Source organism: Fundulus heteroclitus, chromosome 3, assembly GCF_011125445.2.
Source record: "Fundulus heteroclitus isolate FHET01 chromosome 3, MU-UCD_Fhet_4.1, whole genome shotgun sequence".
NCBI lineage: Eukaryota > Metazoa > Chordata > Actinopteri > Cyprinodontiformes > Fundulidae > Fundulus > Fundulus heteroclitus.
The window spans coordinates 22,152,586-22,173,283 of NC_046363.1; the positions used below are offsets into that span (position 1 = coordinate 22,152,586).

At 43.1% G+C, this 20,698-nt stretch overlaps 2 protein-coding genes across 5 annotated transcripts in view; both read right to left on the minus strand.

Annotated features, from left to right (window-relative positions):
* Positions 1-412: 412 nt before the first annotated feature.
* On the minus strand, positions 413-13,942 carry LOC110368543 (RNA-binding protein 24-like). Its single transcript, XM_036133051.1, has 4 exons — positions 13,600-13,942; positions 11,814-11,937; positions 11,591-11,645; positions 413-1,901 (listed from the first exon to the last, which is right to left on the minus strand). Exons 1-4 carry the CDS (start codon positions 13,765-13,767, stop codon positions 1,532-1,534), a joined length of 717 nt encoding a protein of 238 aa, XP_035988944.1. The 5' UTR covers positions 13,768-13,942; the 3' UTR covers positions 413-1,531.
* A 1,998-nt stretch (positions 13,943-15,940) lies between these two features.
* Positions 15,941-20,698, minus strand: part of kif13a (kinesin family member 13A) — a 51,433-nt gene continuing 46,675 nt past the window's right edge. For all 4 annotated transcript variants that reach the window (XM_021316399.2, XM_021316400.2, XM_012862647.3 and 1 more), the window contains 2 exons: positions 18,327-19,500; positions 15,941-17,584 (listed from right to left, as the gene is read on the minus strand). In XM_021316399.2, coding sequence (XP_021172074.2) covers positions 17,451-17,584; positions 18,327-19,500 — 1,308 coding nt within the window. In that variant the 3' untranslated portion in view covers positions 15,941-17,450. The remainder of the gene's footprint in view (positions 17,585-18,326; positions 19,501-20,698) is intronic.

Here is a 20,698-nt window from a genome sequence, read left to right on the forward strand (position 1 = left end):
ATGGACGGGTGTTATAGAAAGGGGTTGCGATGAAGGGGTAGGAGGAAGATGAGTGAGGGGGAGGATGAGGAGTATAAGCGGGATAGTAAATAGGGATAAATGTGATCATGAAGCGGGATGAGGAGGATGAGTGGGCTGGAAAGGGACAGGGACAGTTCAAATGTGTCTTTGAACTGAAAGGTGCATATTTTTTACCATCACATTTCATCCATTTGTTTATCTGGCCAGCCAGATCGATAATGTGTAGCTTTCTCCAAATTATCAATCTGGGACTGCTCCCATCGAATCCGTTCGGGAAAGCAGGGACATTCAACAGAACTTTCCAAGCTGATTGTGCGAAGAGACATTATTATTTATTGTACATCAAGCCCATCAGCTGCACGGTGTTAAACAGAGTACAAAGACTTCATTGGAAGAAAATCTTAATTTATTTCCCAAATTCAATTATTTGGAATCAAGGTAAACAGCCGATGTACCTGCATTTGAAATCCTTTAATGTCAAAAGACATAAAACACAAAAGAAAATGTAACAAGTTAAACGTTCGTGCAGTTGAAGCACTGTCCTTATCAAACAGGTCAAGTATAAAAAGATACCTTTAAGAGTTGCACACCTTAGAAAAAAGAAAAACATCAAAACTACAGAAAAGAACAAACAAAAAAAAAGCTTTAAATTTTTACCTACTGTTCACACATTTGTTCACCGTACAGAACAGGGTTTAGTTAGACCAAGTTAACTTAGCAGTTACACGGTATTGACCATGAAAAAGGCAGCAGGACGTGTGGAGGTGTTCAACAGCAGGCCTTATACTTCCACGTGTTAAATAAAGCGTTTATTGCTCTGAGGCTCCTGAATAAATACATAAATAGCACATTTTAGAAAGGCACACAGTGAAAACATTTTATCAAAATATAAGATTCACATTCAGCAGTTTTTTTTTTCCCTTCTCATTTGGTAAGAAAAGGCGAGTGCTTTTACCAGCTTCAGTTGACATATTTCACATGCGCCATCAAGAAACACATTTTAAAGCAAACGACTGAAGGGAAACTACCGTATTCCAGTCTAAATGCCGTTCAAAGAAAAATAGTCCTAACGAAACAGTTAATTCTGTCTTTAATGTACGCAAACAAAATCATGGTCCGAAACTACGAAACACTGACGTGGATGACGCTAGAAGTGTTTTTGTTGTTTTCAAATTGTAGAAGAGTTGAATAGAAATAATAAGCACTTGGGAGATTCATATAAAAAGACACTGCACTGTATAAATACAACTCAGCAGCAGTTCACATAAGATCATTCAAATTTTGTTCATTTAACATGAAATTTCTTTATTCTGAATAAATATTAAATATTCATATACATCCAAATACTGATCTTGCTCGAATAAAATATACCGTCATTCCCCGCGTGTCTCCATTCTTCTCTTCAGGCTCTTTGGTATAAAGTTAAACATGTTGGAGTAATAACGTTAATGTCTTCACTGAAGGAGTGAATCTCCCCGCTTCCCTGGCATGAAGGTGATCTTTGTGGTTTTTACTGCATGCGATCTGTCTGGAGCTGCTGCGGCTGATACTGGCTGAAGGCTGCAGCAGCCGCCGCAGCTCCAGGTGTTGCAGCAGTGGCGAGCGGCTGCTGCACCGTGTATCCATACCCGGCTGTGGTCATGTAGCTCGTGGGCGCCGGCGAGGCCGCGTAGGGGTACTGATCATAAGCAGCGGCTGCCGCGGCGGCGGCAGCAGTGGCGGCGGCAGAGTACTGGGCATATGCCGCTCCAGTATAGTCAAGGTATGGGGAAGTTGCAGCAGCGGCGGCGGCTGTTGCTGTAGCAGCAGAGGGTTGCATGTGAGGGATCACCACACTGGGCTGGACAAAGGCCTGAGGGTAGACGTAGTGGGCCGGGATCCTGTCGGACAGAAACGTTCACAGGTTCAGAGAACGGCAACGGCCTGTCGTCTTCCCAACGGCGAGGCAAAAACAAAAAAAAAAAAAAAAGCAATTAATAAAATATAAATAAATAAAAATACTCTGAAAAACTGAAAAGCAGGTGCCAAATATGTCAATCCAGTCCTCAGACCACAGCAAATCCATTCATCTGAAATAATCTGAAATAAAGCCCTACCTAGAAATGAAAAGTTAAAAAATAAAGCAGCAACACCACAAAAGGAACACGGGTGCAGCTTTTAATTCTGGGGGTGGGGGTGGGGGGGAAAGCACCTGACTGTGAAATACGGTGAGGCATTAAAAGAAGGCACAGCCAACTTCTGCACCGCAGAAAAAAACAACAACATATATGACAAAATGCGAGCTCGTCACAGAAGAACAAACAAAAAAAAAAACACCACAACATCTCAGCACAAGAAGTGGACATTGTTCTCCCTGTCCACAGTCTGGCACAACACCACACATACTGGCATGCCCACACGTGTTAATACATTCTAAAACACAAACATATCTGTGTCCAAATTGACCCAACACAGCGTAGTAAAAAATATATTTGGGGAATTTTGAAACAAAAAAACCCCACTTATTGACAGTAATACAGGTAGAATTGTCATAGTAGCATATTCCACCTGAAAAGCAATACATGAAGGTCGAATGCTTCGCAGAAATATTCCTGCCCCTTGAACTTTTCTATATTTTATCAGCATGTGATAGACCAACACAAAGTAGCGCATAATTGTGAAGAGCAAGGAATATCCTGTGTACTTTTTGAAAATGTTTCACTTTTATAACTGTTGAGTGTATTTTATATTTGACATGCTGAGTCCATGTGCCTTTCAATTTCCAAGTCTTATGGGGTCTTTACCAAGGGTCCAACTTATTTCCCCTCCTATTTAATAACTACATTCTCCCTCTACCTCAGATAATAAAAAATAACAACATATAAGTTAGTATATCTACACAGATGACACACAGCTCTACATGTCACCAGGTGACTATAAACCCATTCATGCGCAGAGTAAATGCCTAGAAGAAATCAATGCATGGATGTACCAACATTTTCTACAGTTCAATAAAAACAAAACTTAGGTAATAGTTTTTGGACCAATAGAGGAGAGATCAAAAGTTAGCACACAGCTTCAGTCGCTTCAGCTAGAAACCACCGATCAGGCCCGAAATCTGGGTGTAATGATGGACTCAGATCTGAACCTTCAAAAGCATTTAAGACAATTACAAGGTTGGCTTTCTATTACCTGAAGAACATTTCCAGGATTAAAGGACTAATGTCTCAGAAGGATCTGGAAAGACTAATCCATGCTTTTATATTTAGTAGAATTGATTACTGCAACAGTGTTTTCACAGGTCTGCCTAAAAAGTGGATCAGACAGCTGCAGCTGATCCAGAACGCTGCTGCCTGCGTCCTCACTAAGACTAAGAAAGTAGAGCACATCACCCCAGTTCTAAAGTCCTTACACTGGCTCCCTGTATCTCAGAGAATAGACTTTAAAATACTTCTATTAGTCTATAAATCCCTGAATGGCTTGGCACCTAAATACATCACAGACTTGTTATCAGTGGATCAACCCTCCAGACCACTAAGGTCTTCTGGTTAAAATCTACTCTGCATACCCAGAACCAGAACCAAACATGGAGAAGCAGCCTTTAGTCCCTATGCTCCACTTATCTGGAACAAACTCCCAGAAGACTGCAGAAGTGTGGAAACCCTGATTTCCTTTAAATCAAGGTTAAAAACTTATTTGTTTAGAGTTGCTTTTAAATGTCAATGTTCAACTTGAACTGTTGTAGTTAACTGGAACTTCATTAGATCAAGTTTGTAGTCCAACTTATCTTGTATCTTGGCCTGCTGTTACTATCCCACTACAATGTACTTTCATCTGTATGTTTTTCTTTTCTTATCTTCTGATCATTTACAACACTTTGAATCGTCTTATCATGTCATATAAATAAACCTGCCTTGCCTTTGCAGATCTACAGACTAACATTTGTTTCCATTCTTCTTTGCAAAATAGCTCAAGATCAGACCGATCAGCATCTGTGAACAACCATGTTCGAGTATTCTCAATTGGGTTTAGATCTGGACTTAGACTGAACCATTGTAACACTAGGACATATTTTGATTTAACCTGTTCCATATTTAATATTATTGTCCTGTTGGAAGGTGACTTAGTCTATTTTCTTCAGCAGGTTTTCTTCCAGGCCCTGTTATATGGCTGCAGTGTTCTTCCCTGTCCCTGCTGGGAAAAAGTATCCCAACATCATGATGTGGTCACCACTACATACCACAGTGGGGATAGTGTGTTTAGGCTGAGATTACCACCACATCTACTGCATCAGAAAAGTACATGTTGGCTTTATTTCACCAGAGGCACCCTTCTTCAACCTGTTTGCTGTGTTCCCAGCATGGCTAGTAGAAAACTTTAAACCAGAGTTCAATGGCTTTCTACTCCATAAAAGGTCAGATGCGGGGAACTAAAAGTAAGTAAAATGTTCTTAATATGAGTGTATTTATCATTAATTTGAGCAGGTAAATAAACTTATTTGCTAATGGAAGGAGTATTTTTATCCATAATTAAGATCATTAGATATACTGCACTTGAAATAAGATGAAGGAGATAAGTTATTCTTATTTTAAGTACAAAAATATTATTCTACTGGCAGATCATTTAAAGTTACCTGCTCAAATCAAGGACAAATACACTAATTTCAAGAAACATTTGCTTACTTTTAGTTCCCTTCTTGCAGTGCAGAATCTTCCACCTGAGCAGTGGATCTGTGCAGCTCCTCATGAATTAACCTGGATAACACTCTTCTGTCAGTTTAGGTGGACAGCCTCTCCAAATAACCTAATCCCTGGCCCGTCTGTGTGTCCCTTTGTCTTGATAGCTGAGTTTTACTGAGCGATACTAGACTAAGGGGGGCTAAGTACGAACACTGTTTTCAGATTTGCACGTTTTTATTTTTCTTTAAAATCCCTCACTGTCACGTTTACTATTACACGCTGATTTCTGTTGGTCCATCACAAAAATTAGTAAAATTGAAAAGTATCAAACATTGAGGTTGCAAAGTAAGAAAATGAAAATAAAATAGTTCAAAGAGTCTGAATGTTTTGGCGAAGCACGGTCTAAGCGGACAAACAGACACAATCTTTGTATCTGGGTGAACTTGTCCCCAGTTTAGACTTGTGCTGAAGTCACCCTCGGTAAATATACAGAGGAACAGGTGTGAAACATATCTGTCCACAGATAAGTGCCGCCCCCCTCCTCTCTCTCTCCCTCTCTTTTTTTTTAAGGGACATACATCCCCCACACAAACATACCCAACTTGACTGACAAGAGAGGCTGGAAGCATGCTATTTTTGCACCCCTTGTCATCTCAAAAGGACAAGCTGATCTTATCCTTCGGTGCACATGGCAGAGAGCTGGTCAACTGTTCTAGGGTTTCATTTACGTTCCTACATTTTTAATTCTCGCAGCCAAGGAGTTTCTCTGGTTAAAATAACTGGGACTCTGTTGTTATGGTGCCTCCTTTGATTACGTGTGGGAGAATTACTTTAATAACTTTCAATCAAAAGATAAATAAAATAAAAAAACTCTTTTGAAAGCCTTTGACAAAACTTTCCACTAATTATGACGGGTGCCAATGTAAAAGTACACCCCGGTGGCCGTGTTTTTAGACAGCGGAGGAACATTTCATCAGCCTACAAGTTGGGAGCTAAATAAAGGTGCTTTGTAAATCACCAGGACACATGGGTAATCCTCGGCACATAACCCGAAGCCTTCACGGGCACATGGCTCGGCCCACCTGTTGTCCGAAGCCCAGCGGCCTCGTCTGTGCCATACATTATTAAGAGTGCGCTGACTGACTCCTATTTTCCGAGAGAATTTGAGACGCTGTGCAGATCATTGTGGCGAACAGCTGCTGTCCAACCGAGCGGCTAAGATCTCTGTTTCATACCTAAAGTCAAATTCGGACATATTTTTTCATTTTTTAATATGTATCAGTGTATAATCACATCTAAAGCAGGCCCGTCCGTCCGTCCGTTGTCTTCCGCTTATCCGGGGTCGGGTCGCGGGGGTAGCAGCTTCAGTAGGGAGGCCCAGACGTCCCTCTCCCCAGCCACTTGGGCCAGCTCCTCAGGAGGAATCCCAAGGCGTTCCCAGGCCAGCCGGGAGACATAGTCCCTCCAGCGTGTCCTGGGTCTTCCCCTGGGTCTCCTCCCGGTGGGACGTGCCCGGAACACCTCTCCAGGGAGGCGTCCAGGAGGCATCCTGACCAGATGCCCGAGCCACCTCAACTGGCTCCTCTCGACGTGGAGGAGCAGCGGCTCTACTCTGAGTCCTCCCCGGATGACTGAGCTCCTCACCCTATCTCTAAGGGAGAGCCCAGACACACTACGGAGAAAACTCATTTCAGCCGCTTGTATCCGGGATCTCGTTCTTTCGGTCACGACCCAAAGCTCGTGACCATAGATGAGGGTAGGAACGTAGATCGACCGGTAAATCGAGAGCTTCGCCTTTTGGCTCAGCTCTCTCTTCACCACAACGGATCGGTACAGCGCCCGCTTCACAGCAGACGCTGCACCAATCCGCCTGTCGATCTCCCGCTCCATCTTCCCCTCATTCGTGAACAAGACCCCAAGATACTTGAACTCCTCCACTAGGGGCAGGACATCCTCCCCAACCCGGAGAAGGCACTCTACCCTTTTCCGGTTCAAGACCATGGTCTCGGATTTGGAGGCACTGATTTTCATCCCGGCCGCTTCGCACTCGGCTGCGAACCGCTCCAGTGAGTGCTGTAGATCACGCCCTGATGAAGCCAATAGGACCACGTCATCCGCGAATAGCAGAGACGCAATCCTAAGGCCACCAAAGCGGATCCCCTCAACACCTTGGCTGCGCCTAGAAATTCTGTCCATAAAAGTTATGAACAGAATCGGTGACAAAGGGCAGCCTTGGCGGAGTCCAACTCTCACCGGAAACGAGTCCGACTTACTGCCGGCAATGCGGACCAGACTCTGACACCGGTCGTACAGAGACCTGACAGCCCTTATTAAAGGGTCCGGTACTCCATACTCCCGGAGTACCCCCCACAGGATCCCCCGGGGGACACGGTCGAATGCCTTCTCCAGATCCACAAAGCACATGTAGACTGGTTGGGCAAACTCCCATGCCCCCTCAAGAATCCTGCTGAGGGTGTAGAGCTGGTCCAGTGTTCCACGGCCAGGACGAAAACCACACTGCTCTTCCTGAATCCGAGATTCGACTATCCGACGGACCCTCCTTTCCAGAACCCCTGAATAGACCTTGCCAGGGAGGCTTAAGAGTGTGATTCCTCTGTAGTTGGAACACACCCTCCGGTCCCCCTTTTTAAATAGGGGGACCACCACCCCAGTCTGCCAATCCAGGGGAACTGCCCCCGATGTCCACGCAATGTTGCAGAGCCGCGTTAACCAACACAGCCCCACAACATCCAGAGCCTTAAGGTACTCAGGGCGAATCTCATCCACCCCCGGAGCCTTGCCACCGAGGAGCTTTTTAACAACCTCGGCAACCTCAGCACCAGAGATGGGAGAACCCGACCCAGAGTCCTCAGGCTCTGCTTCCTCAATGGAAGACGTGTTGGTGGGATTAAGGAGGTCTTCGAAGTATTCCGCCCACCGACGCACGACGTCCCGAGTCGAGGTCAGCAGCACACCACCCCCACTGTAAACAGTGTTGGTACTGCACTGCTTCCCCCTCCTGAGACGCCGGATGGTGGACCAGAATCGCTTCGAAGCCGTACGGAAGTCTTTCTCCATGGCCTCTCCGAACTCTTCCCACGCCCGAGTTTTTGCCTCGGCGACCAGCCGAGCCGCCTGCCGCTTCGACTGCCGGTACACATCAGCTGCTTCCGGAGTCCCACAGGCCAAAAAAGCCCGGTAGGACTCCTTCTTCAGCTTGACGGCTTCCCTCACCGCTGGTGTCCACCAGCGGGTTCGAGGGTTGCCGCCACGACATGCACCGACAACCTTGCGGCCACAGCTCCGACTAGCCGCCTCAGCAATAGAGGCGTGGAACATGGTCCATTCAGACTCAATGTCCCCCGCCTCCCTCGGGACGTGTTTAAAGTTCTCCCGGAGGTGGGAGTTAAAGCTCCGCCTCACAGGGGACTCCGCCAGACGTTCCCAGCAAACCCTCACAGTACGTTTGGGCCTGCCCGGTCGGACCGGCTTCCTCCCCCGCCATCGGAGCCAACTCACCACCAGGTAGTGGTCGGTGGAGAGCTCCGCCCCTCTCTTCACCCGAGTGTCCAAGACATGCGGCCGCAGGTCAGATGAAACGACAACAAAGTCGATCATTGAACTGCGACCTAGGGTGTCCTGGTGCCAAGAGCACATATGGACACCCTTATGCTTGAACATGGTGTTTGTGATGGACAATCCATGACGAGCACAGAAGTCCAACAACAAAACACCACTCGAGTTCAGATCAGGTGGGCCATTCCTCCCAACCACGCCCCTCCAGGTCCCACTGTCATTGCCCACGTGAGCGTTGAAGTCCCCCAGCAAAACGAGGGAGTCCCCAGGAGGGGCACTCTCCAGTACCCCTTCCAAGGACTCCAAAAAGGGTGGGTAATCTGAACTGCTGTTTGGCGCATAAGCGCAAACAACAGTCAGAACCCGTCCCCCCACACGGATGCGGAGGGAGGCCACCCTCTCGTTCACCGGGGAAAACCCCAACGTGCAGGCACCGAGATGGGGGGCAACAAGTATGCCAACCCCAGCTCGGCGCCTCTCACCATGGGCAACTCCAGAGTGGAAGAATGTCCAGCCCCTCTCAAGGAGACTGGTTCCGGAGCCAGAGCGGTGCGTCGAGGTGAGTCCGACTATCTCTAGTCGGAACCTCTCAACCTCGCGCACAAGCTCAGGCTCCTTCCCCACCAGAGAGGTGACATTCCACGTCCCAAGAGCCAGCTTCTGCAGCCGAGGATCGGAACGCCAAGGTCCCCGCCCTCCACTGCCACCCGTTACACATTGCACCCGACCCCTTTGGCCCCTCCGATAGGTGGTGAGCCCATCGGAAGGGGGACCCATGTCGCCTCTTCGGGCTGAGCCCGGCCGGGCTCCATGGGCAAAAGCCCGGCCACCAGACGCTCGCCAACGTGCCCCACCTCCAGGCCTGGCTCCAGAGTGGGGCCCCGGTGACCCGCGTCCGGGCGAGGGAACACGAGGTCCAACAATTGTACTCATCATAAGGGGAGTTTTGGGCTGCGCTTTGTCTGGTCCCTCACCTAGGACCTGTCTGCCTTGGGTGACCCTGCTAGGGGCTTAAAGCCCCTGACAGCATAGCTCCTAGGATCACTGGGACACTCAAACCCCTCCACCACGGTAAGGTGGCAGCCCAGGGAGGGGCATTGAGGGTTAAGCACTAAAGCAGGCATTGGCTTGTTTTCATGCTATAATAAACTAAATTTAAGTCAACAGATGACATGATTTAAATTATGTATTTAAAACAGTAAAAAAAACAATATTCCCGCTGCTGCTAAAATAATATTACATATTAAATATAACAGTTGCTCATTTATCACATTTTTAAGTTATGATTTTCAAACTAAGAGCATGGCAAAAATACTAAATCCTCTCCTGGATTTGTCTTTCAGGTAGACATGCTTATTGTGCAGACTTTTACAGCTCTCTCACTCTATATTGAATATCATAAGTATAACATGGTCATAATGTATTACTTGACTAAATGGTCAAGCAATTTGCTGTGGTAGCTATGTACAATGGGCTGCTAAGACATTTCTAAATACTTGCCAAGTGCAGTTTTAACCCTTAAAAGATTCATTTTTCCCTCATTATTCTCATTTACCTCCATTCATTTGCCTTTTAGAAGATTGGTGTTTCCCTAGGTGTGACATGTCAAAATGTTTATGTTTAATGAGCTTAGTTTTGGGCTGCAGCAAAGAGACAAGAGATATTAAAAGTAGAGACTGTCTGAAATGCATTTTAATACATTTTGAAAATCCTTTGTGAAAAAAAATCTTAACCAAGGTGGATGCATTATTTTAGAGCTTTAAATGCTATTATTTAAATGTCATCTTTTCTAGGGTTTTCTTAGATGTGTTTTCATGACTTTTCTGTGATAAGGCAGTGATAGGAGTAAATGTTACACTGGTAACAGTGATGGTGGCAATCCTTCGTGTCAACATCAGGATTGGCTGTGATTTCCATAACCAGACATGTTTCCAAACATTGAATTAATCTTTATCTCTTTTCCGAGCAAAGGACAAGTTTTCAGTTCTTTTAGCCAACTCAGCAGCAGTGTGCAGCAACAGGTGTGTGTGGTGGTGGTGATGAGGTTACGCTAGGCTCCACACAACAGGAGAAAACCCTCATATTTTCTCATGCATTTCATTAAAATGGCTTCAAACTGTAGGAATTGTATGATGAAAAACCTTTTGTGGTTTTAAAGCCGTGACCATAAAACCTTGATACAGACAACCGGTCCATATTTAACTGAAAGTCATCAGAATCCTGAAAATTGTCAAAATCTTATTTGAAATCTTTAACATTATTGATTTACTTTCTTCAAAAAATAAAAAATAAAATAAAAATTTAGATAAAACAAATATGTTTAATCTGCCGCTAAGTCACATTTTTTATTTTTATTTGTTTTGGTTTGTCATATCGCTGACACTTAACAGTAACTAGAAAAGTCAAGTTTGGGTGTCTGTTGATTTAATGTTCAATCTAACGCATTAGGTTAATAAAAATAAAAACACAGCATCATGGGGTAAGGTGAACAGAAAAATCAACTCCCACATGCAAGCCAGTGTTTGTTTTGTTGCAGGGGTTGAAATTTTGAAATTAACACACTGTGAGTGATCATCGGCCCACCCCTTGCACAACAAAACATGTTGTGTTAACTAGAAACCGAGAAGAAAAAAAAAACGGGGAAAAAATAAATATCAGAGAAACCACAGGCTAAAGCACAATCCATTAAAAGGGGAAAAAAAGAATCAACACTCCATTGCAGAGTTATAACTCCCTATCAAATCTGATCAAATGTGCCCCTTTCTGCACGCCCCAATCCCCCCCACTGCAAGTAAAAATAGGCACACAGTTAAGCTGAACACCACATCATACTGAAAACAAGGCACACACCAATCTATGTACTATGAGAAAACTGGGAAAAACAAATAAAAAAACCAAAAAACAACAACAACCAAATACTTTCCATGCATCTAGTCACCATTGCGGTTCGTTTGTGTATGTCACAGTATACAGGTAACACTTTAGCGCTCTGCCCAATGCAGACTCAGCTATTCCTTCAAATCATCATGTCCCCCCATCAGCTATTTTAACCGTTACCGAGCCTGTCAGATCAGAGAGAGACAAGACAGCATGGAGTCAAGTGCTGCAGTGGCCCTGCGACACATGTGCACTTCCTTTCACAGTCAACCCTCAAGCAGAGGAGCACTCATAGACACTCACATGTCCTCATTCATGTGGGGGGAAACAAAAAAGTGGAGGCAACAATAAATGTATGTTTAAAACAGATATTTGACCTTAACATGTTTTCTTTTTTTTCCATATTTATTACAGACAGATTTTGTAAAATAATCTGAAGTTTTTTTTGCTGAACATACCCGTATGGTCTTTGGATAAAGGCGGGATGGATCTGAGGCACGCCAAATGCAAAACCTAGAATTAAGACAGAGATTTGTCAGACTTTGGGTTACGATTTCAAAAAAAGCATAACTACACGAATAGTGCCTTGTTTTGAAATATATTCAGTGTATGCAACCTTTACCAGCTTCTGCATCAGTCCTAGGATTTGACGACAAGAGCAGGTGTATTTATATTCCTCACCTGGTTGAATGACCCTGGGTTTGGCCCCCAGATAGGCCAGGTTCACGTTGGCTTTCCTTCCATCTATAATGGGGTTGGGGTCCTTACACGCTCGGTCAGCTGAGGCCCGATCTGCCATGGTCACCTTTAACAGTGAATATGTTCATATTTTAGAGTCAAAAGACATATAAATCTGTAAAAACATAGAACAGAAGTAATAATGGGCTTATCCACCATTTTGAAAGCAGGTAAGCAATTTTAAAACACAGTGTGGACAAAAAAACAACAACTATTGTAGCTGAACCTCTCTTAAAAATAGGAAGTGACTACCTTATATATGATGATGATGTTTCCTCTGGATGCACACTTTGAGATTGACTGTTTTTCTACACAGGATTTTTAGCAATTTTTGTTCTAGATACCTTTTTACCCCAAATATGTTGATGTGCAGCTGCTTATTGGTGATGGCTATTCGTTTGTGAGCATAATGTCGCTCAGGTAAGAACTTTTTTTGTTTGCAACAGCAGTTTAATTTATACTTTTCGTGTGTCCTTTTACCGTACAAACAGTCTGAAAATTCTGCTGAGCTGGTGTAACACATGGCATTTTGGAGTAAAACAATACGTACTTCTGAGAAAACCAACTTTAGATGGAACTAGTGTGACTGAGGGTGTCTTCGGAATACTGGAGACACTTACATCACTGTGGTGTAGTTAAACACAGAGAGATTTGGTGAAGAAAAATAAAATAAAACTTACATAGACAGATATTTTTGGTGATTAGAGGAAGGCTGTAGAGAGAGATGTGCTAATGCATGCCTATGCACGTCAGAGTAACAATGCTGGTCAGAACAGGAGCAGAAATTTCAATCTCCACCTGAATACTATAGGAATTTTAGTTTCCTTTTTTTGTTACAGTTTTTTTGGTAACAAGCAGTCATTTATCCCTGTGTTGAGTAACAAGCAGTGTAGTCTCCCTACAGATCTGCTTTTATGCCATCTCAGTAGGGTGACAGTTGGTTAGGTCTCCATACCCTTCTTAGACTACATTTCTCCTCAGTTTATCCTCCTCCCTGGACAAACCGCCAAATAAGTCTGGACTTTCTTGCATAAAAACTGAAAACTAAACTGTGCCGTCACTAGTCACTACTTTTGTCTTGGGGGGGACAGTGGACACAGGGCTCTGCGCTGATGCCCGAGTTCTGCGGCCAAAACGTGACGTCATCGCCATTCGGCAACTTTCGGCTTCTCTCTCGGCTGCCTGGGGCTTTTTTTTTTTTTTTTTTTTTTTACTTTAACGAATTTGTTTTTATTTTACACATTTCTAAAATTTGGTCATAACAATAAAAATAACTATTATAAATAGGCTACAAGCTAGAACGCAACTGAAATAAATAAAAACTAATAATCTTATTATTCTTGAATAAACTCTAAACATTGCCATGTCACAGTGACATCAGCTCAAAAACGTTTGGCAAAGAAAATATTTGATACAGTTTAGTACTTCTTTCTGGTTGTTGTGTTGTTTATTTCTTTTTTCTTTTTTTTTTTTTTAAGAAGTTATGAGAAGGGAATGGTGAGGTTTTTAATTTTACGCTCAAACCAAACAAAAAAAATCAGAGTTTGCCACTGATGATTCCCAATCGTATAACAAATTCAAAGAAAAGTCCAAAAATAATTTTAAAATGCCAATAATCCCGCAATTTCTTTCTGTTTAAGTAAACTTAAAGAGTCTAATCAACCCTGCAGTGCATCCGTGCCACCAAGCTTTAAATGCCGTTTGAGTTAGATCACTTTACGCTACTCACAAATCCATAACCCCTGGACTTCCCCGTCTGCCGATCGGTGATAACCACAGCCTCCTCGATGTCTCCAAACACTTCGAAATACTTTCTCAGGCTGGAGTCTGTGGTGTGGTACGGAAGGCCTCCCACGAAGATCTTGGTGAATGTGGTGTCTTTCTGTGCCGAGTGCATGGTCTGTGGCTCAAAGTGTCCCTGCGGCAGGAGTTTTCTCTGGGTAAAACAAGCAGGGCAGGAGAGCTGTGCGGCTGATCGGGCGAGGCGCTGTGACGGACTGACTGACTGACTGACGGAGGGACCGAGGAGCCGAAGCCAGGAGGAGGACACCTGTTGTCGGTTTGTTGTGAAGCTCCCCCAGTTGTCAGCTCGTGTGACACAGAAACTTAACTCCACCCATATCAGCAGACCACCGCTCAGAGAGCTCAGGCTACCTACTGCCGCACAGCTGCTGCAACAGCGGCAAGGACACTCAATGGAGGCCAGAGGCATCATGGGCCCTTTGTCCACTTTAAGCTTTCACAAGGAGTTCTCTTCTTTTTTTTAAAAAAAATTCGTTATTGTTGTTGCTGTTATTCTTTTGTTTTTTTTTTGGTAAGTATGCATCTGCATTTATTAATGCACAATTTGTTTCCCCCAGTCTGGATCACATTTATGTGCAAATACCAGAATTCATTGAAAACTTCATTCAGGCTGAAGTGTAAACTTGCATTCATCTGAATCAGGGGTCTGTGTGTGTGCCTCTTTAGACCCTCCACCATGGCTTTTAATGACTTTGGCCAAAAATGCTATTGTACTGTGTAGAGCAGGGGCTCCCAAACCTTTCAGTCTGTGACCCTCAAAATACCTGTGGCAGAGACCGGTGGCCCCCTTTCTTTCTGGGCGGGTTTTGGAAAATTACTAGAATAAAGTCATAAAATGATGAGGATAAACTAGTAATTTTGTGAGAACTCCCACAAAAAAAGTGCAATTGTTGCCCCTTGTCAAAATGAGGAATGTTGAGTGTCTTGTGAAGTCATACTTTGTATCGGTCTCATAAATAAGGAAATACTAAATCTTTTAAGCAAATCAATCAGATTAATACTAATATCAGGACTTTGAAAACAATCATGCATAAACTGTGTGACTAATATTAGGGCTTTTTCTCATATTACCACTTTGTTCTGGTAATATGACTTTATTCTGATATACAACTGTTCTTGTAATGTTCTTTATTTTTGTACACCTAATATGATTTATTTTGGCAATTTCATGTAAAAAAAAATTGTATTAAGGCCAATTTAGGTTATAGAAACCTAATCACTGGCCATGGAGGAGCACATTTCTACAAAAAATATATTTTGAGATTAATTTTACATTTGAGAGAACGTTTTTCAGGATTAAAGGCTATATTCATTAATTGATTTGCTATTAATTAATTTGTGATTCATTTGCTATATTAAAACAAATATATCCCTGACATTGTAAAATCAGAAATTTGGATCATTCCACAACCCCTGCATGATGTCTTATAACCCCCCTGGGAGTCTCGACCTCCACTTTGGGAACCCATGATATAGAGCAATATTACAGGATATAAATGTTATTGGGAAAAACACTAGCTTTAGTAGTTTTCCCAAGACTTTTTTTATGCAATTTAGGCATAAAATCCCCATACAGACACCAACACTGTGAGGAATTTTCTTCCTTATGAAGTAACATTTTTGTTCAGTAGGTTGCAAACTACATGGATTTTCATAATATACTAAAAAAAAATTGAAAGTCCCTGCAAAGAAAATGAATTAAGCCTAAAACAAAACTAAAATGGTTGCTGTTTAATTTAAAAATCTGTAAAAAAAATTCTATAGAAGGTATTATGAATACAAGCTATTTTGTTTTGAAGAGTCATGTTGCTCTTGTGGCTCAAAACAATGCTTTCCCCTCTCCTTTCCCTCCTCTTCTCCCCTACACCCAGGCTCTGGAAACAAATAGAAAACTCCACTGCCATTGCTCAAAGTTAAGAGTTTCATATTCACCCATAGGGAAGGTTTTAGAGTCAGATAAGACAAACATTGAGCTATTGACCACAGTGACGAGAAATATGTTTTAAATAGTCAAGGTGAGGCATTCAGACCCAAAAACACTGTACCAACTGTAAGGTCTGGATGCAATAGTGTCATACTTTGGGGCTATATCATTGAATGGATGGATGGATGGATAGATGGAGGGATGGAAGGATAGACAATCAAGTAAATGGATTAATGGGTGGAATCATGAACGAATGGTGGACTGGATGTTGGATGGACGACATAAAGAACAAGAATGGACCCATAAATGAATGGACTGATGAATGAGTGGATGTAGGAGCAAATGGACATATATCTTTTATTTTAAAAAAAAACAGCAATATAAAAAGCAGTCTGACTGGCGCAACTCATTTTTTAGATATTCATATACCCATCATGTAAATAGTAGCACAGGGAATAAGGTCTTAAAATACAAATACTGCTCCGGTCTTTATTTACGGCTGTGTGTTCTGTAGGTCTGAAAGCACACAAAATGCAGCTTGATGCTATAAGCAGCCACGCCTGTTGGAAATGAGGAGACAAACACGCAGAAACTGATTGTAAATGTTCTATTCTAGAACATTGTGTACCAATTAAAACCAGATAAATTATAAATACAATTCTGTACAATACAATAGCGTAAATACTATGTTCACATACATTTACATTGACAACTCCTTCTCAGGGAGAGCAGCTTTGTTCTCTTTTTTAAAGTAAGGTCTTGGGTTTATTTAAGTGAAATTGCAGCTTGATTATTTTTCTGGACAAGTCGTAATGTTTTTTTTTTTTTTTTAAATGTAACTTGAGAGGAACACTGATCCTCTTACCTTAACTTACCTTTTGTATTTAATTATTCATCCGATCCTCCACGAAAGTAAGGATCGCATTCTGCACTTCACATACTGTTCACACAGGTCCATATCCTTTAGATCTGATTTGTATGTCATTATATTTCTGAATAGTCCTGGGGCGGTCTTTACAAATAACACAATAAGGCATGTATTTGTATATCCAGGCTTCTGAGCACTGACTGCATGGAAGACAGTCGGAGAGCTTCCCCAAGAATCCTTTCCAGTGCAACCAACCTTTCCTCATTCAATCTCGTGCCGAACGGGAATTATTTCCTCCACAGTGCTCCATTCCATCAACAGGACAATTCCTACCTGCAAACGCTGAAAGCTGCTCCCAGCTTTGGCAGATTCGTCCCCTGCTTTAGCTTTACGTGGCATTGCTCCAGCAGATATGGCACTAAGCTTTACTTGGACACGTCGATTTATATATAGTGAGGATCTCCATGTATAGGTGCAAATAGAAAAACGACAACATAACACTTGTAACAGCAGATATGGAACCATAGTTCTTTGGTTAGCCCTGACGTAACATATTGACGTAATTATCAAAGTTTATGAACAGTAGTACATTCTTAATCTTCAAATCCCAGATCACTTCATCACGAGCCTCGGAGAGGGGCGCTTTCTGTAATACAAAAATATTACATATATTCTTCGGAAGCAATGTAAGAAAACTTAGGCGGATAATATTGCCAGATAAAAGTTGAGTCCTCTATAAAAAATATGAGCGTATAGAAAACTCAGATATGTGCATAGTGATTTTTGTTTCAGTGAACAGCAACTACAAAATACTTCATTAAATGCACAGGTAAGATACGCATGTTCGCAAAGCCTCCACACAAAGCCTCCGAGACACCATAGGTCAGAAATCAGCCCTCTGGGGTCAGATGCAGAAGTTAAAGGGGGGGGGGGGGGCACTTGTGGGTCATTGCTGCTCCTCACAGAGGAGGTTCTTCTGCGGGTCCTATTTGATGAAAGTCTGGGCTTCTGTGTCCATGGAGGGTGGTCCTCTGGTGAGTCGAGAAGGCTTCACAAACACACCGTGGCCCGGGGGACAGCGGAAGTAAACTCTGCCCTGGACAGTGCCGTTGTGCTTACCTAGAGAAGAGTTACAACTGATTAGCAATTTGAAGGGGAACCTTTGATAATGTGTAGAACAATGTGTGAAACACAGAATCTGGAAGAAAAAAACAATCGTTTTTTTTTTATACTAAATACATCGTATACCAGAACATGAATGGCAACTTTTGTTTTCATTTTTATAGGGTACCTTTTGTATGGGAAAAATATGAGAAAATACAAAAATGATTTATATAAAACCAGTGGAGCACCACCCGATTGATGTTTTCTATTTAAATATGAAGCTTCTATCATGTGGAGCAACTTTTATATGTTTTTCCCTTATTTCTAGGTATTTCATGAGTACACATATTAAACTCTTCCTTTTAACATTTTGTAATACAAATTAAATTTGCTGTTTGCTCTAAAGCTTACCGTGATTCATATGGCTTTAAGTTATGTTTTCACACTTTAAATTAAAACACACCTTCATTGACCCCAAAAGTGGTCACAAAAAAGTGTTCTTATATGCTGACGATTATGTGATATACATGTCGGATCTTTCTGTGTATATAGCTGTGGTTCTCAATGTTCGTAGGTATTTGGGACATATTTGAGGCTACAAATGACATTTTAGGAAAAGTGAGCTTATGCTACTTAGTGAGTGTGAAGGTGGTCTTTCCTTATGTACATTTCCATGTAGAAATCCTTCCCCGTGGAATGATTTTACCAGTTATTTAACCAAATCTCTTTGTTCCACAAACAGAAACATGTTACCTACCCACTGCCAAATCCAACTTGACACCGATCCAGATCCCCTTTGCAAACTCCACTCCTCCTACATAGTATACCGTCCCTCTTCTCTTCCCTACCCACACCTCTTCCCCGGGTGCCATCCAGTCAGGAAGCTGAGCCACGGGGGTGCTCTCATCCCCACTGGAGTCACCGGAGGGCTCGGCGCTGCTGGGGTTGGGACTTGGACAGGGGCTCCCGTGAGGCAGGTCTCCCTGGGCCGGCTCCTGGATAGGGGGCTCTCCTCCCGCTCTTTGAGCTGGGCCAGAGGATCGTGCAGCAGCGAAAGGTTTGACCGGAGATGCCGATGCTGGAGGTGGGAGCGATGGAGAGGGATCTTGAGAGGTTGAGGACAGGGCCAGGCCTCTATCGGCGGCAGAGATCGGGGCATTTAATGACGTGCTGGCTACTGTTCTGTTGGAGCAAGACACAGTTACGCTAACAGGGTTTTCATAATTAGGACATCTGGATAGTACATTTTCAGGATCAGATGAGAGTCGATTGCCATCGTCACATGTCTTTGTGTGTCCTGGCTCCTTCTGGTGGCTTGTAAAAAAATCCAACCCACCCTGCGCCCATTCCTTAGAAAAATGGGCCAAACCCCCTTCTCCAGTACTGTCATCAGCCCCTTTAAATTCAGTGAACTCCTGGCTGGTGCTGAGAATATAGTTGTGAGGCAGTGGTACAGTGTGCTGCTGATCTGTGCAGTTAGGGATACTGACGGGTGAGGAGGATGGATGGATGAGCTGTTCAGGAGCACCACGCGCTGGAAAAGGCTGCTCCGCGTTGCTCCCTGCGGAAACACTTTTGGTCTGAGCAGAGCTTTGACCAGCAGGGTAGTGGGAGGCACAGCTGAGGTGGTCGGAGCTTTCACTGGCGCTGAAAGGCACGTCGGACAGAGTGGCGTTGGATTCGCTGTGGGAAAAGTAGCCGCTGGTGCAGCTGCTGGCTGTGGGGCTGCGGGACACCTCCCTGTCTCCACTCCCACCTCCGCACCGGCTTCCCTTCGAGTCGGAGCGAAAGCCGTCCTGGCTCTCCAGAGTGGCGTTGTATATCTCGAAGTTAGCAAAATCCTCGGGTATGTAACTCCGTAAACCGCTGTGGTCCAGTGGGCCCCGGTTTAGGTTCAGAGGCACGTCCGTTTCCTCGTCTTCAGAGTCGTGCTTATCAAAACAGAGACAGCAAGACAAAAGTTACCTTTCGCTTAATTAGTGTTGTGGTGTATAAAATGTTTTGGAGTTTCTAAAGAGAGTGGAGTCAGTGGAAATGGTCAGTGATGATGAAACATGAACGTGATAAATGAACTCTGTGATACATGATACCTGAATATATTTTCTGAATTTCACACAAAGCACACAGAGGGTGAATGTGAATCAGAACAAGCGAGGTCATGTGTTCAACCTGACGATAGGTGTTTGATCCTCCATCCCTTACTTAAGGACTATTTGCACACTTTAAGATTCTCAGGAGTGAGAGTCAGTGCAATCAACTGATTACATAGAGAGAGAAAAAAAACAGCGTGGAAACATTATGTCTTGTTGTGTCTGTGTGTTATGTGTAATCTGTGTGCCTTCTGATCCAGCATCTGTCTGATTAGAAATTTAATTATGGGAAGACATAATGCCAACAGAGATTCTTGAGTCTTACTTTTGCTAAAGGGTAAAATAGCAGGTGTCTGTGATGAAGTAGAGACCATGGAAGAATTATTTCACGTTTTTCACCTTTAATCTGACATATATCCTGTACAATTAATTAATAATACTGTGTTAGAGAGATAAATACCTAATTTATTGCCATTTATTTATAATTATACTAAAGGTGTGTTATCAATCAGATGTTAAACTATGAAAATAGTATTCATTTACAAAACATCATAACACAATAGATATATACTTACATATTAAGTATACAAATTAGCAAAAATAGGCATAACTGGAGAGAACTTCAACAGGTAGCAAACAGCTTCCAATAAGATGTTTGGTATGTGTAAAAAATGCATCAAACGGCATTAGTTGGACACATAACACCTAACCCCCTCCTCCCCCCCCCCCCCCCCCCCCCCAATTGGCTGTGGGACTACTGCAGGGGATTAGAAGTGAACGGTCTAAAAAGGGGATTCTGAAAAGAGAGGTTCCTCTCGATCAGCAGCCATAAATAAATTCATAAAGGTTAGAAAAACACTAGGTCTATCTGAAAAAAGTTACCTCACAGCAAGATGCTACCACCACCATGTTTCACTGTGAGGATGTTTTATATCTGCATGTGTTATGTGCAGGGATGTACAGCAGTATTCAATAAATGAGAATATGAGGCTTGTTTGCCAGATTAAAAGTTGAAAATAACAACCTGTAAACAGGTATT

What these genes read in the sequence shown, in the direction of transcription:
- LOC110368543 (XM_036133051.1), bottom strand. Translation starts at nt 13,767, where the DNA reads ATGCACTCGGCACAGAAAGACACCACATTCACCAAGATCTTCGTGGGA. An exon ending in ACCCAGGGTCATTCAACCAG is followed by an intron (nt 11,646 to 11,813) that starts GTGAGGAATATA and finishes TCTTAATTCTAG; the next exon opens with GTTTTGCATTTGGCGTGCCT. An exon ending in TTTATCCAAAGACCATACGG is followed by an intron (nt 1,902 to 11,590) that starts GTATGTTCAGCA and finishes TCTGTCCGACAG; the next exon opens with GATCCCGGCCCACTACGTCT.